This window comes from Panthera pardus, unplaced genomic scaffold, assembly GCF_024362965.1.
Source record: "Panthera pardus isolate Hobbes unplaced genomic scaffold, ASM2436296v1 HiC_scaffold_25, whole genome shotgun sequence".
In the NCBI taxonomy this organism is placed as follows: Eukaryota; Metazoa; Chordata; class Mammalia; order Carnivora; family Felidae; genus Panthera; species Panthera pardus.
In genome coordinates this window covers 27,121,303-27,138,515 of record NW_026526821.1, presented here as the reverse complement: position 1 = coordinate 27,138,515, position 17,213 = coordinate 27,121,303, and the positions used below count along the sequence as shown (strand labels likewise).

General features: G+C 48.7%; 1 protein-coding gene across 5 annotated transcripts in view; it reads left to right on the top strand.

Annotated features, from left to right (window-relative positions):
• The first annotated feature begins 6,493 nt into the window (after positions 1-6,493).
• Positions 6,494-17,213, top strand: part of HM13 (histocompatibility minor 13) — a 39,522-nt gene continuing 28,802 nt past the window's right edge. The window contains exons 1-2 of one of the 5 annotated variants that reach the window (XR_008417747.1): positions 6,494-6,787; positions 15,074-15,172. Coding sequence is in view for 3 of the 5 variants with exons in the window: in XM_019458871.2 (XP_019314416.1) it covers positions 6,605-6,787; positions 15,074-15,172 (282 nt within the window). In the remaining 2 variants the exon portion in view is untranslated. The remainder of the gene's footprint in view (positions 6,788-15,073; positions 15,173-17,213) is intronic. The other 4 variants (XM_019458871.2, XR_002082522.2, XM_053890368.1 and 1 more) reach the window with 4 other exon arrangements.

Below are 17,213 nucleotides of genomic sequence, written 5' to 3'. Positions count from 1 at the left end.
CGGTCCCTGACGTCCTGTCCACGGGTTCAGTTATTCACCTCTTCCTTGTTGTTCAAGAGCCAAACATTCCTATCGTTGCCCAAAGTGTTTCCAGCTGGGTTTTCAGCCCTTGCAAACCAAAGAACCCTGACTCACTGTCTGAAGGGCACTTCATTCCTTTTGCAAATCCAGCCTCTGTCCCCAACCCAACAAAGAAGAAAGAGAACTCTGAAATGAGTCTTTGCTTCAAGTCTTCAGATATCTTGTCTTTTCTTTCTTTTTTAAGTAGGCTCCATGGCCAACGTGGGGCTTGGACCCATGACCCTGAGGTCAAGAGGCACATGCTCTCCCGACTGAGCCAGGCAGGCGCCCCATGTATTTTCTTTCTTGAATCTCCAAAGTAGAGGGATGAGTTCATCATACTCCTTCCTTCATGGCAGACGGTCTTCACTGCTGTCCGGCAAAGTCCCTGTTTTATTTTACTTATGTAAGTTTTGTTGTTGCTGTTGTTGTTTAAAGTTTATTTATTTTTGGTAATCTCTACACCCAACGTGGGGCTTGAACTCGCAACCCCGAGATCAAGAGTCGCATGCTTTTCCAACTGAGCCAACCAGGCACCCCTGTTGTCGTTGTTTTAATCCCCAGTTCCCACTCTCATTCCCACCCCTCTCTAGGGAACCATTCTAATGTGCTTGATGTATACTCTTTTCTTTTCTTTTCTTTTCTTTTCTTTTCTTTTCTTTCCTTTTCTTTTCTTTTCTTTTTAGGATTTATTCAGACCCAGGGTTTGGTTTGTTTTTTTTTATTATTTATTTATTTATTTTTAATTTACATCCAAATTAGTTAGCATATAATGCAACAATGATTCCAGGATTAGATTCCTTAATGCTCCTTACCCATTTAGCCCATCCCCCCCTCCCACACTCCCTCCAGTAACCCTCTGTTTGTTCTCCATATTTAAGAGTCTCTTATGTTTTGTCCTCCTCCCTGTTTTTATATTATTTTTGCTTCCCTTCCTTTATGTTCCTCTGTTTTGTATCTTAAAGTCTTCATGTGAGTGAAGTCAAGAAATTGGTCTTTTTCTGACTGACTAATTTCGCTTAGGGTAATACCCTCTAGTTCCATCCACGTTGTTGCAAATGGCAAGATTTCATTCTTTTTGATTGCTGAGTAATACTCCATTGTGTATATATATCCATTCATCATCCTTCAATGGACATTTGGGCTCTTTCCATACTTTGGCTATTGTCGATAGCGCTGCTATAAACATTGGGGTGCATGTGCCCCTTCAAAACAGCACACCTATACCCCTTGGATAAATTCCTAGTAGTGCAATTGCTGGGTGGTAGGGTAGTTCTATTTTTAATTTTTTGAGGAACCTCCCTACCGCTTTCCAGAGTGGCTGCACCAGTTTGCATTCCCAGATGTATATTCTTTAATATGCAAATATTCCTGTTAGATTTGCAATGTTGCTATGTGATAAGGACTTGTGATTTATGGAAATCATGTTGCACATTTCTTCATACTCAGCTCCACGTTTTAAAGATCTCTACATGTTGATGAAGATAAGGGAGATTATAAGGGATGTATTTGGTGCCCCACCCAGATCCCCTTTAACAGACATAGTGGCCCATCCCCCAGCTGTTGGGAGTGTTGGCTGAAAGCCACCGGCAATGGCCACCTTCTCTGGAGAATTGCCCTTGGTCAAACAGGGGCCAACTAGTCAGGGTACCTCACCCCTGACTCTTACACTTTGGCCAGTGACTGACAGATACAGGGTACAAGAGGTCTGGCCTCAAGGCAGGAACGATTCTGTGATGCCCCAGAACTCTCCTTGGGGTCACAGAGAACAAAGTCTCTGGCTGAGACCTCCTCCTCACTTAGTCTTTTATTTCCTGCATTCCCTCATGCCCGTCCCCCTAAAAACACTCTCCCTCAAAATCGCTTAAACAATGGGGTGTCTGGTGGCTCAGTCAGTCGAGCGTCCAACTCTTAAATCTCAGCTCAGGTCACGATCGCAGGGTTATGGGATCAAGCCCCGTGCTGGGCTCCGTGCTGAGTATGGATCTTGCTTAAGATTCTGTCTCTCTTCCCCTGCCCCTCTCCTCTGCTCAAACATTCTCTCTCTCTCTCTCTCTCAAAACTAAATAAATGTTAATTTTTTTAAATAAATAATAATTAGGCCAGGGCAAAGGGCATATACCATGACTCCCCGCCAAACCAGGAGGCAGCGTCACCCCAGCTGAGCATGCTCTGAGATTGCTTCTTGTTGCTGGCTAGCGTTCCATAGACACATCCGTCACATTTTGTCAATCCTTCCCCAGTGACACAGACCTAAGTTTGCTCTAACTTCCTGCTACCAAGAAAAATAACAAACACTGCTGGAAATCCCTGGGCATGTCCCTTGATAGACCCGCATGAAAATTTCTCTAGGATTATGGAGCTGAAAATAATCCACATGAGCCATTTGGGCCTCCAAAAAGATTTTCCAGGGCACCCGGGTGGTTCGGTTGGTTGAGTGGCCAACTTCAGCTCAGGTTATGATCCCGTGGTTCGTGGGTTGGAGCCCCACATCAGGCTCTCTGCTGCCAGGGCAGACCCTGCTTCAGATCCTCTGTCCCCCTCTCTCTCTCTGGACCTCCCCTGCTCATTCTCTCTGTCTCTCTCCCTCTCTCTCTCTCTCTCTCTCTCTCTCTCTCAAAAATAAACATTAAAAAAAAATATTTTCCTGAATGAGAATTCCAGCCCTAAGGCAAGGAGGTATGGAAGCACCAAAAGTGTTTCTCCCTGTTTCTTTCATCTTAGTGAAACCCCAGGGGCATTTCTGCCAGCTCTACTCTGCCAGAGATACAGGGGTTCCTTGGGGTTCCCCGATACTGGAACCTGACACAGAGCTGACGTTCAACTCAAGCTCGGAGGGATTGTGGGGTGAGAAAGTGAAGGTTACGTGAAGAGAATGATATATTCCCTCATTCATATACAAACATTTATGGATCACATACATGTAAAGGTCCCATGGCCTTGGAAGATATTGAGAACAGTAAACATTTATAGAGTTTTACTGCTTTCCTGCCCATTCTCGTACAGGGATCAAGAACATGGGACTATTTGGGCCCTCGGGCAGACATATACCATCTAAGAATAAGGAGCTTCTCCTACACCGGCATTTTTCAGACTAAATGTGCATGTGGATCAGGTAGAGATCCAGTAGTCTGGGTGGAGCTGAGATTCTAGATTTCTTCCAGGTTCCCAGGTGATGCTGATGGGGCTAACCTGGGCACCACACCTGGATTAGTGAGGTCTTACAATCAGCAGACAATCATCACACCTAAACAATCCATGTTTGAATTTTCCCACTCATCTCAAACTTTCCTTTCCAGGCTTTTTAAAAATGTTGTGACCCAGGGGCGCCTGGGTGGCTCAGTCGGTTGAGCGTCTGACTTCGGCTCAGGTCATGATTTCGTGGTTTGTGAGTCTGAGCCCCCCGTCGGGCTCTGTGCTGACAGCTCAGAGCCTGGAGCCTGCTTCGGATTCTGTCTTCCTCTCTCTCCGCCCCTCCCCTGCTCACACTCTGTCTCTCCCTCTCTCTCAAAATAAATAAATAAGTAAATAAAGAAACATTTTTAAAATGTTGTGACCCAGGAACCAATCAAGAATGGTACATTACATTTGTTTCCTTTCATCAGCAACAATCCCCCCATAGAATTTTTCCCCCATGGCACCAACATTTTTGAAGAGTCCAGGCTACCTCTCTTGTAGAACCTTCCACAGTCTGTACTTTTCTGACATTTTCTGAGGTTCCTTCATGAGTAGATGTGAGTCAAACATGTTTGGCAAGAAGACCACCCAGATGATGTGTCCCACACCTCACATCACCTGTTGTCATATTGTCCCACCCCATCCCATTTTGTCACTCCATTGTAAAGGAAACCTTTTGTAGCTAACAGGTAATCTGTGAGGTGACACTCTAAGACCATACGGATAGTTCCTCAACCTTTCTCACAACAACTTTAGCATCCATTCACACTCTTTGCTTGTGGGGTCTGGAAATATTTAAATATTTGATAGTGTGTGTAAGTGTGAGTGAATATGTGTGTGGGCATAGATGAGGGAAAAAATCAGAAAATCTGAAACCCATTCATGGTGACTGAACACAGTAATAAGTGAACAAGAGAGAGGGACTACATCCGTCTCTGGAACAAATATTTGGTCATTTAGCTACCTCAGGCTCTCAACAGGCTGCTTTCTTGACGTCAGTTCAGAAATTGGGAAAGTAACCCCCTACAGCAGGCTTCAGCAGATAAAGCCTCAGGACACCCACCTGCAGACTGTCTCATCCCCGTCTCCAGACAATATCAAGACAGGTCTGCTCCAAGCCAGAAATCCAACCCTCCAGAAGCCTTGACAGGATCTTTCTGAACTTGGGTCAAACCCTCAGTTCCCTGGGTCACATTCACAACCTCCCACTCTGGAGTGTGAAGAGAGATGGCCGGATCCGCCTTAGAACAAACTAAATCAAGTGCTCAGCCTAGCGGGAGACAGGAGTGTCCAACTTCCGGTCACAGACTCTCAGCCGGGGAGGCACAGAGCCGTGAGGCCTGGTTGCTGGGCAAATCCTGTGGCCGGAATTATTGATGGATGAATTGATTGGGCACACCACCTTCACCCATCCATTCATGTCAGGCCCAGCTTAGTGAAAAACAGAGGCTGAAACTGTACGCCATTCTCCCAAAACTAAGTTACTCTGGTCCAAACTCCTTAGCCTCTTGTGTAGCTGGAATATTGCAAAGAGCAAAGGCTTTGGAGTCCTACAGACCTGAGCTCAAGGGTCTCCTTTTCCACTGCTGACTGTGTGTCCTGGGCTGGCTAGTTTAGCTTACCTCAGTGAGGCTCAGTTTCCTCATCTGTAAATTGGAACCAATCAACTCCTACCAGTATTGTGGAGATAACACACACACACATACACATACACACACACACACACACACACACACACACACACACACAAAGTTACTAGTACAGTGCCTGGCATGTCCTAGGCAAATAACTCTATCATTCAAACTCTTATAGTCTGACTCCTTGCCTTTGTCTGCCTTCACCATGAGCCCCACGCTCCAACCCCACCTCACCACCTGTCAAGCTTGGACCAGGCCATGGGATTTTATACCCTCTGTGTCATTTATCAACTTATTGCCTCTCAGCTCTCAGTCCACTCTTTTTGCCTGCTCTGGGCTGATGGAGATGGGCCTTGTAAGTATTTCTCCTTTTCCAGCTGACATAGTTAAGCTTTTTCAGTACCGTGTACTAAAGGGACATTGGAGGGGTGCCTGGGTGGCTCAGTCGGTTGAGCGTCTGACTTCGGCTCAGGTCATGATCTCGTGGTCTGTGAGTTCAAGCCCCGCATCGGGCTCTGTGCTGACAGCTCAGAGCCTGGAGCCTGTTTCTGATTCTCTCTCTCTCTCTCTCTCTCTCTCTGCCCCTCCCCACTCATGCTCTGTCTCTCTCTCTCTCTGTCAAAAATAAGTAAACATTTTTTAAAATAATAATAATAAAGGGACATTGGAGGGGAATGGATCTTCCTTCCTGGTTTCAGATTGGCTTGCTTCCTGGGTTCCAGGAGAGCATACATTTTCTCCATCACTTGGCCCAAAGTTTCTCCAGTGCTAGGTTTCTGCGGGGTGTAACTTTCTCAGTTTGTCTGCCACATACTTTCTCCAGCTTTTAACCAGGGCAGCAATAACATAGCCAGGAGCCCCAGACAGCATGGGACTGCACCCAAACTCAGATCACGTCTACCCACACCTTCTCAGCCCTGGACACACATACATTGGAAGCTCCACAGGGCTGTCCATCTACAGAGCCAACCACCTGACTTTTGTCCGCTGGAACTGACTGAAGGGAATCACTCTACAGAAGTGCCCAAGCCATATGCAGAAGTACACTAGATTCCTAGAGAGGGAGATATCTATGAACTGTTTATGTCCCTTAACATGCTATGGAACACACAACTACACACTAACATCCTACACGCTTCATATTTTATTTTGCTCATTTTATTTATTGTTTTCCCAACACCTCCCCCTACCACTGCACTAAAAATGCAACAACCCTCATGAGTATAGGGACGGACTTTTGCCTGTATTCTCCCTGTGTGCCCAGAGCCTAGGACGGCGTCTGGCATATAACGGGATATTCAAATACTTAAGGAGCGATGCAAAGATTCAATATTGGATGAATGATGCATGCAGAAACAAATTCTCAGTTATTCGGATGAGGACTTGTAGGGAGCAGAACAGCCTGGGATCAAGGAAGCCGGCGAGCACCGGGGCATGGGCTCCTCAGGTCTCTCTCTCCGGATGGATGCCCACCGCAGCGGTCCAGTGTTCCTTTCCCGACCACTCGCGAGTTGCTTGGCAACTGGTCGCCCGGCCCTCCGCTTCCATTAGAGGGCGCGCGGGCGGGGAGACGTGAACGCGCACGCGTGCGCGGCGCGGGCCGGCAAGCGGGGCACGTCACTTCCTGTTTCTTTAAGGGAACGTGGCTTTTCCCTGCAGCGCCTGTCTTCCTGTCTGCGTCTCTGCTGCGGCGGCCGGAGCTGGAGTCGGACCCCGAGCGCAGCGTCGCCATGGACTCGGCCCTCAGCGACCCGCACAACGGCAGCGCCGAGGCGGGCGGCGCAGCCAACGGCACGGCGCGGCCGCCTTCCACGCCCGAGGGCATCGCGCTGGCCTACGGCAGCCTCCTGCTCATGGCGCTGCTGCCCATCTTCTTCGGCGCCCTTCGCTCCGTGCGCTGCGCCCGCGGCAAGGTAGGTCGGGTCGGAGGCAAAGCCGCGCTCGCTTTCCACCTCCTCTCCGGGACGTGACTGACGCGGATCCTTCCCCCACCCGCCCTACACGGGACAGACACTACCTCTCCCCGGACACTGACCTTTCCCAGCTTGGATCACCACCGCTTCCCCACCACATCCGGGAGCTGGCTTTAGGTGTCCCGGGATCTGACACCTTCCCAGATAGGGGACTGGCTTCTACCCGCAGTCGGACCCTGACACATCCCTCCCTCTCCGTGCATCATGCTGCAAACACTGTCAGCCTCACATGCGACTCGGGCATGTATTGTTCTGAGCCTACTGGACCCAGGCAGATCGGCCGCACCCTCTGCTCTGGCTGCCCATCCCATATGGGACACCTCATCTTGGGCTCTGGGTCAACCCCAATCTGTACCTGATGGGGCGCTGGTCCTGACAACTGAGTGGTACAATCCCTTGTCATTCCTCCGTTAGGAACTCTGCCTCACCCACCCTAGGGCAAGTTCTAGGATCCAGGTCCATCCCTAAGCTGTGACACCTGCCTAACTGGAATCTGTGAACCGCAGTGCGCTTTCCTAGAACGCCCAGATCAGGCCCCTGCACTGCCTCAAAAAAATTAACCCAAGGATATAGCCGCAGCTGAGGCCCCAATTTTTTGCATCACCTCTCAAACCACTTCCACGCAGCTAGCCCCTCAGAGCCTGACTCCATAGCACTTCTCTTTTTTACCAGGCATAGACCCTTCTTTTGCTGGTTTGCTCTCCCTGACTGGTAGACACCTCCTACCTTGGACCTGTCCTGGGCTGAACCCAGACCCTACGTCAAAGTAGCTTTTCTTCCTGTGCTCCCTAAAACAGTCTCTCCACCAACTTTGGCTTACCTGCTGAGGAACTAAGCCGCTATGGGCCTCTCTTAGACTAGGCCAGATCCACTTCTGACCTTCCTCAGTATATGTCCCATTGGATACCTAAGAGGACCCTGGCACCTTCCACCCCCTGACTTCCTCCCCTCACCCTTCTTCCCTGTATTAAGCTCTCTCCAGCCCATTACACCGGTGGCTTCTCACTTCCTGGCACCCTCTCCCCTCCTGATCTGTAACTCCTCCCTGGCCCAAACCTGAAATTGAACCTAAGCGGAAGCTGTCTTACCCAAAGAGGGCAGGTCCACAAAGCAGCTGCCACTTCGGAAACTGCTCAAGCCTGGGTTCTCAAAACATTACCCAACTTGAAGGCTGGCACCTTCCTTCCCCACGATCAGAGAACCTGCTGTTAGCTCCTTCTGTGGACAAACACAAAGGGGAGTAGTCAGGCAGGGCATAGGTGGCCCCATTTGCCTGCCTTTCCATTCTGCCTCTTCTAAGCAGAGTTCAGATGGCTTTCAGCCTCCCTGCCATGCCTTTTGGGCAGACACTTGTGTGGGGCGGGAGGCGGGGGGTGCTGAAATAGACCAGGACAAAGGAAAGTGAAGGTGGCATGGCGTGAGCTGATCTGAGGGGCTCCCAAAACTGAGTAATTCTCCTTGGTGTCTCCTCCACAAGGATCACTAATCTCTTAAGAAAACACGTTACTGACAACAGAATTTCCTGAACCTCCACTGTTGTTGGGGGGGCATGCTGCAAAAATGAATCGGTCAGAGCTCTGTCACCAAGGGCTTTAGGTGCCTGAATGGAGAAGGAATAGCTAGTTATGTGATTGCAGTACAGTCGTGCTGCAGAGTTTAGGGAGAAAGTTGGAGCACACCTGAGGCAGGGCAGAGAGACTTTGTGCTGGAGCTGGGCTTGAGCCTTGATGCAGAGGTAGAATTTCAGCTAGAAGACATTCTAGGCAGAGGAAACCAGGTAAGGAGCTGTATGAAGCAGTTTAGGAGGTGGTGGAAGGTCTGGTGTGGCAGGCACAGAGGGTGTGCATAGAAGGGAGCTTTCGATCCACCGTAGCCTCTAAATACCTCCGCCACAGTCTCCTGCAGGATAGGGGAGTTAGAAAACTGCATGAAATCGCAGGCAGCCAGACCCGCCACCGATAACTAGGATATTCTGAGAGTTACAGAGCCTTCGCCGTCTTTGCTTCTCCCAGGAACTGAATGGGACAGACGGAGCCAGTTTTATTTTCCCTGTGGTACAGAGAAAGAAACTGAGAGTCAGAGAAATGACTTCTCATGATCCCTCTGCCAATTAGGGACAGAACTAGGTGTTGCTAGATCTAGTCCAGGTGCCTCCAAAGACCCACACAAGTGGCATTTGGGCCTAGGGGAGGAAAAAAAAAAAAAAAAAGCCAAACAGCTCCCTTTTTCTACCCTGACTCATGTTTCCCTGGTCATGTGGCAAGGAGAGAGAAAAGTTAGTGTGGGGGCCCAGGAGTTTTGATTTCCCACCAGTGTTAGACCTTAAAGCCAGCTGAGAGAGGGCATGTGAGGACAGAGTTCTCCTGGGAGCCAAGTTGTCCATAACAGGCAGAGCAAATTGTGAAATCATGGGGAGAAGAAGGTGGAGCATCCAGGAGTGTGTTGGGAAGAAGTAGCCATGGGAGGAGCAGCCTGAGAGGGGTGCCCATCCCTGTCAGAGACCTGTGTTCCCAGAAGGGAGCAGATCCCAGCCCAGGCAATAGCTGGGGATCAGATTGCTTCAGAGGCTCTTGGCCTGTAACTCAGAGGAGCCCCTCAGCCAACTGGACTGGGCTCCTGCTGTGTGCCAGGCCCCGGGCTGGGTACCAGGGGTGCTGGGACAACGAAGGCCAGGACCTGCCCTCCCGGAGCTTAGTCCCCATAGAGAAACAGATGTGTGAGCAGCTGCCTAAACCGAATCCTGACATGCCTTCCAGAGGAGAGCACAGCTGCCTTTACACGGATGGGCGCAAGTTCAGCAGGCAGAACAGGAGAGAGGGAGGCGTGGCACCACGGAGTGTGTTCAGGGAGGCAGTGGGCACTGTGATGTGAGCTGGGGCAGGGGCTGGGAGATCGTGACAAGAAGATGCTCAGGCAGCCTGCAGCCTTCCTGGGCGACAGCATCCTGAAGGCAACAGAGCAGTTCATCTTCATAGTTAACAAAGCGACCACACACTGGCGCTTGTAAAGCCGTGCAGAAGTATAAAGGAAAAACCTCCTCAGTGCCACTCCTCGAAGGAACCCAGTTAGCTGTTTGGTGTGTAATCTTCCAGAACTTGTCCTGTGTGTATACAAATGTATTATGCATGTGCCTATGTGTATACACGTACATAGGTTTATTTTTACAACAGTGGGATTTTACAGTACTTACTGCTCTGCAATTTGATTTTTTTTTCCTGCTTTAGCCCTATGTCTTGGTCATTTTTCTATGTCAGTACATGCAGATCTGCCTCATTTTATGGTGGGGAGGGTGAGTAATGCATGCTTGTGGCATAGATTTCCAAAGGCGCAGAGGGGCACATGGTGAAAACCCCCCACCCACCCCCGCTAGCCATTTTCCCTCCCCAGAGGCAGCCCCCTTTACCTGTTTCTTGGCTGTCCATCCAACAAATTCTGTGCCTTTACAAATAAATAAGCATATGCTTTCCCCCGTCTTTGTTGTATAACTTCTATGTTGTTATAAGTACTCTCTTTTTTGCACCTTGCTCTTTTCACCAAATATATGCTGGAGATCAAATACGTCAGTACATACGGAGTGGTCATGTTCTTTAACAGCTACATAGTAGCCTACCTGTGTCCCACAGTTTGTTTAGAGCACTGGTTTTCAAAATGTGGTTTCCTAGACCAGCAGCGGCAGCATCACCTGGGAACTTATTAGAAATGTAGATTCTGAATTAGAACCAAAGGTGGGCCTGGCAGCCTGTTTTCACAAGCCCTCCTGGCAATTCTGATGTGTGCTCAAGTGCAATTTAGAGTCCTCCACTGGTCGTTCAGACGGGTGTCAGTCTTTTACTATTACAAACGGTGCTGAAATTCATCTAATACATTTGTTACTTGACACTTGTCTGTGTTTGTGGGATGATTTTTTTTTTTTGAATCGATCTGCTGGGTCACAGGCTATGTGCATGTTTGACTTAGATGGATTTTACCACATTTGAACCATAGAGGTTGTATAAGTTTTACACCCCCACCGGCAGTGACCTCAATTCCTGGGTGATGGCTGTGTGATAGTCCAGTCTCCAGGGCTTTCTGAGCCAGGTACGTATATGATACAGTCAAGCCTAGGCTTCAGAAAGTGCTCCTGGCAGGGTCAGTGATGGGCGGGAGAGAGGAGAGGAAGGAGGCTGGTGAGGTGGTCATGGTAAAGACTCAAGTGGGGCACAGGATTGGAGTGGGTAGTGCTAGAAACGCCTATGAAGCAGAGTTGTGGTGACGTGAATGAGTGAGTGTAGTGGAAAGGAGAAGAGACCCTGGGGTCTCCAGCTGGGGTGTCAGAGGAACACAATGGTCCACAAATCCCAGATCATTTCTAGGGCATGGCCTGGAAGCAGTACTCCCAGAGCTCAGGCCGAGCCAATGACTTGAGGTTGGGCATCTGTCTTCCCTCACTACTTTTGCTTCTGCCCTGCTAACTGAACGTCCAGAATGTCACTGGAAGCTAAATTTATTTCTCCTATTTGTGTCAGCTTCCCCCCCCGACACACACACACACACACATATTCTCTAATTACGTTTTGCGTTTCGGGAGCTATTGTGTTTGCACAAGAGCGTCTGGCTTAAAAATCCACATTGAACTGATGGAGAATCCTCATAACCTTTTGTATTTTTGTAATGGTGAAGGTCAACTGTTTTATTGCCACAGGCCCCCTGAGCATCCTGTCACCGCTTTCCAGCAGGAATTTCCAGGTAGGGAAGGTAGAGGTCATCTAGGAAGTAGGAGCTAAGAGTTGGCACACTAGAACCAGACTGCCTCAGTTTGAATCCTAGCTCTACCACTCACCAGCCGTGTGACCTTAAGCAAGTTGCTTCACCTCCTTGAGCCCCTGTTTCCTCATCTGTAAAGTGGAGCTCTTAAAAACACCTGCCTCATAGAGTTTTTGCGAAGATGAAATCACGTAAAGCACCTAGAACAGTGCTTGGCAGCTAGAAAGCTGTCTGTAAATGTTATGCTTATTACTGTTGTCACATTTCCAGTCTCCCATTCAGACCCGGCATTGCAGCATGGGTATTTACACAGTCACCCACCAAGGAGACCAGGTTCCTCTGTATAGTGGAGCATGTGTCCCACCTTGGCTTGTTATCAAGTAATTTTAAGCCTCTCCCCACCCAGGTCACTGGGCCGAATTAAAAGGAATATGTGGAAATGAGCCATAACACCGGTTTGTAGGTGAGGCCAGAGTCCCATGTGTTCTGCACCTGCAGCTCCCTCTGCCTTGTTCCCTACCTTGTACACAGAGCGGATTCTTCAATTCAGCATTCATCTCGCTCCTGCCCCATACCAGACCCTGTGCTTGACCTTCAGGGCCTTGCCCTGCTTTCATGTGATTCCCTTCTACACCACCACCACCGCCACCACCACCATCATCTTACAGAGAGTCTAGACAGCTTGTGTGATAGCTCAAGGCACAACACTAAGTATTTCCAGTGCAAAAGTCATAGAATCCTGAAGCTCACACAGGATGAGCAAATCGAGGCTTTGAGAGAGAAAATGACATTCCTGGGTCTCACAGCTGAGAAGAGGCAGAACTGGAAGTCGGGCTGGGCTTTCTGACGTCAGAACCTTCTCTCAACCATGTGGCACTCTCGTGCTGGGTATCACACCGGTATACATCTTACTTTGTCACGTGTCACATTGTATTGTGATACTCTGTTTACACAGCAGGGTCTTGGCCCGCCTGCCTGTGAACTCTCTGAGATCAGCAGCTGTCTAATTTATGTTTGTGCCTAAGCTCCTGCTACAGGGGACATGCTCTGGATTTGTGGAGGAATTTTCCCAAGCCCCCCCTAGCACACTGCTGCCCAAAGCAGAAACCTAGGGCCAGGGGAGAAGGAGGGAGAGAGCCCTGCCTCTCTCTGTCAGTACCACTCATCTGCCCCACTCCCCACCTCCCAGCAGAGCTGCCCCCGGGGGCTCCGGAGACAAGGGTCTCCCTCCCAGCCCAGTGCCTAGCCCACCTCAGTCATGCGTGTTGGGGTTTGGTGAAGTGCCTCCCACTCACCTCTCCCTGACCATCATGGCTCCTCATGCAGTCATGGTACTTTACAGTTTGCTATTTCACATCCCATCTCGTTTCGTTGAAGTCTTTTGGCCCTTTTAGAGGTAAATAAACCTAGAGATTGTGCTCCTGTTTGACAGATGGGTAAGCTGAGGCTCAGAGAACAAGGACTTGCCACAGTCACCCAGCAAGCTATTAACAGAGCACTGCATACCTTGGCCATGCTTTACATGCGTCATTTGCAGGTGTGTGACTTATCTGTAGGAAAAATTCCCAGCAGTGGAATTGCTTGGTCAAAGGTATGTGCATTTGTTGTTGTTTTTTTTTTAAGTTTATTTATTTATTTTGAGAGAGAGAGAGAGAGAGAGAGAGAGAGAGAGAGAGAGAATCCCAAGCAGGCTCAGCACTGCCAGTGTAGAGTCCGATGCGGGACTCGAACTCACGAACTGTGAGATCATGACCTAAGCCACAGTTGGACCACCAAGCAACTGAGCTACCCAGGCATCCGCATTTATGGTGTTGACAAATATTGCCAACATGCTCTCTGCAGGAAGACCGATTTACCCTCCTGAAGGCACTGTGGGTCAGGCTCTGTTTCCCCACAGCCTTACCAGCTCCACCTGTTAGTCAGCATGGGGACCTTTGCCATTCTGATAGATGAAAAATGGAATCTCTGTACTTCATTTCAAGTTTCTCTTATTAAAAAAGTGAGGGTGAACATGTATACCTGCGATTAAAAGCTTTAGGTGGTTCCTGCTCTGTGAACCTTCTCTGTCCTTGGACATGTGCAAATTACAGTTCGATGCAACTGCTAAGTCGTCCTCCTCAAAAGGCTGGACCAGTGTATATATACTGAAACCTACAGTGTATGTGCATCCCCGTTCCCCCACCCCCCATCTCCATCTCATAACCATTTAACGGGCTTGCTGCTCTCTGCCCCCCTCACCTTCCCCTCCTGCAACTTTCCTTCCATCCTTGAGCAGAAGGCCTGCCTAAGCCAAAATCTTCCCTCTCTGGGCAACTTCCCCTTGAGCATGTTTTGTGCTGTTGGTTTTTAAGAGGCAGCTGTGAGCCAAAAAATTAATGAGACTCTACGGCTGAACATGATCCCTTGTCCCAGGCGTGCTGGTACCTTACTCATAGGACAGATGTGGTGATGGTGGACTCTCGGGCATTGTGACGAGAGAACTTCGCTTCGACATGGGCAGAAGTCTCATCTGGCATTGCTAGGACTTCAGGTAGCTAGGTTATAAATAGAATTACACATATAATAGGAATTGCCTTGGGGGGAGTAGGCTTAGCGTGGTGGGAAATCTGGGAAAGGTTGGTGGCAGGGACATTGGCCAGGTCCTTGAGGACTGAGGATCCTGCCTAGCAGAGAGGGCATGGAGAGCATGATGATCTTGAAAGCTGTTGACTCTGTGTCTTTTTACTATAAATTTATACCAGAATTCTACTACCATTGATGGATTTTCATTAGAACGTTTTCTGGCAGGAATTCTATGAAGCTGATACAATCCCTGTGCTGCACTGTTGCCCTACTTTCATTTTTTTCCATTTTTAAAGTACTGACATTATTTTGACTACATTCAGGTTTTTTTTCATGTAAATATTTATCCTCTGTCATCTCTTCACCCAAATCGCACTGTCGCCAACTATGGCATCTGCCATTGTAGATTTAATTGTGGCTTTTACTCTTACCAGATTCACTTTTCCCAGTCAGATTCCTTAAGTTTAAGTATTGTCCAGATTTGCTTCTTACAGTTGGTGTCTTCCCACATACGGTGTCCGCGGCTGTTGTTGATTTGTTTCTACTCGTACCTATTGGATAAAAAATTCATCCCTCCAGAAGGAAATTGGGAATAGTTCTCACGAGGTCTAGGACTACTCTCGTGTTACCAGTTTCCAGGGTTTTTTCTCTCGGTTATCATATACTGGAACTGCTCTCGTTGTCACCCTTCTCCCTAGATGGGCCACATGTGCCCCGTGTCCTCCCTGGACTGTCCCTGTCGGGGTCCAGATCTCCCCAATGGCAAAACGGCAGGGTAGACCATCTTGCTCCAGACCGTCTTTGTCACACGGACAAGTCTTGGGTCCAGAAGACGTGGAGGGGAAGGAGGTGAATGAGCTGTGGCCTTTGGAGGCCCGAACCACAACCCCTGCTCACAGCCACCTTTCTTGTCTGCTCCAGAACGCCTCGGACATGCCTGAGACTATCACCAGCCGGGACGCCGCCCGGTTCCCCATCATCGCCAGCTGCACGCTTTTGGGGCTCTATCTCTTTTTCAAAGTAAGTCCTTTGCCACCTGTGTGTCATTTGGTTTCAATAACTTTATTTTGTTTTGTTTTGTTTTTCCCATCACAGGGGACATGCATGTTCATTTGTAGAAAATACAGAGCAGGGGGAAAACCATTAATCATTCACCCCTAGACCGACTCCGTAGAGATAACCACTGACAGTGTTTGGAACTCATTCCCATGGTCTTTATTTCTCTTCTCCACGTAGCTCTTGTGTTTTGTTTTCACAATGCTGTTTTGGTTGCACTGTCGTGTTCATGCTGGGACGGGGTGTGTAGCTTGTGTCTCCGCCACGCCTCTGCCCTACTAATTGCCTTCTTCTTTTTTTTTTCTTTCTTTCTTTTTTTTTTTTTAATTTACCGAGGTTTATTTTCCCAATAAAAGTTACACAGGCTCAGTGTTGAAAACCTGGAAAACACAGAAAAGTAAAAAGGGGAAAACAGCAGTCATCCAAAACCCCACCACCAGAGACAATCACAGATTCCCTTTGGAGGTGTGTCCTTGTTCTGTCTTCCCGGTGCGTGGTTGTCCGTCGCTGTGGCCGCGCGGCCGGCGTACTCACTTGCGTAGCTGCTGCTTTCCCTCCCCACTAATGACGTCATGGGCATTCGCTCACGTGACCTCAAACTCTTCTTACGCTTCCGTGTTTTTTTTAACGCAGCACGTAATATCTCCCGACTGTGAAAGCAGTGGTATCTGCGGAAAACTTAAAGGGAGGGGAAGATATCAAGAGAGGGAAGAATACGCAGAGGTGACGATCGCTGTTAACATTTGGGCAGGTCTCCTTCCAGGCTTTTAACACGCACGCTTTTAACGTAATTAATCATCCTCTTGTAACCGAAGCGGTGTGTCTTTTGGTTTTGCGGTAGTGCTGCGTCACAAGTGCTTTTGTCCTGGTCACTGAAAGTTCCTCAAGAAGGACTTTTAATTTACATTTAAGACATGTTTTCATTTTTAAATGTTTTTTAATTCTTGAGAGCGAGAGAACAGTGCGGGAGGGGCAGAGAAAGAGGGAGACACAGAACCCAAAGCAGGCTCCAGGCTCTGAGCTGTCAGCCCAGAGCCCGACGCGGGGCTCGAACTCACAGACTGCGAGATCATGACCTGAGCTGAAGTCAGGCGCTTAACCGACTGAGCCACCCAGGCGCCCCTAATTTACATTTTAAAAATACACGTAGATGGTTAAAACACTGTTTTCAGTCTAAGGGAAGGTGTCAGTGAGCCATAAGCTTCTCCCTAGCGTAGCGTCTTGTGAGTCATACGCGTAGATCTACGTTTATGTGAAAATTTAAAAGCATAGATCTGTGTCAGATAAAGGGTTCTTACCACGGAGATATTTTTGTATCGGCAAAAGTCACATCTACCTCATTCTTTTTAGCAGCTGCTTGTGGTTGTATTTTACGGAGGTGGCCCTGAGGGATATCTAATGCTGGGCTATCACCGCAGGGCCGTGTGAACATCACGCACAGTATTTTGGCCCGGCCCGTATTCTCAAGTGTATCTGCAGCGGGAGAAGCAGGTCACATACCACCTCCACTTGTCATTTGAATAGATAGTGCCAGATCCCTCCGAAAAGACTGCACTCATTTACATTGCCTCTAACAGTTAGGAGTATGCTGACTCCCCTGTACTTTCACGTGCATGGAGCAGTATCCGAATTCTTTCCCAGTCTGTGAGTGAGTCAGAAACATAATTTTTAACACCGGTTTGCTGTTCCATCGCTCCCTCGTTGGATCAGAGCTGCACTTCTTAACGGTTTCAGGATACCCCCACAAGCAGATTCCCCACAGCTCACCTCCAACATCCCCCTCACTTTAAACAGAAGAGGCCATCCCAGTTTTTACTCTTAAAAATAAGAGTGCATCAAATAACGTTAGGTATTGACTGATGGTTTTTTTTTCCTGGACCTCGGGTGAAGAGTTGAATTTATTCTCTGCTTTGGTTCACAGCCCACGATCATGCGTCTGTGCCAGGCTCCCCTTCACCCCTAGTGCCCGCCTCCATTTCCCACGTCATCTCCCTCTCCACTAGCA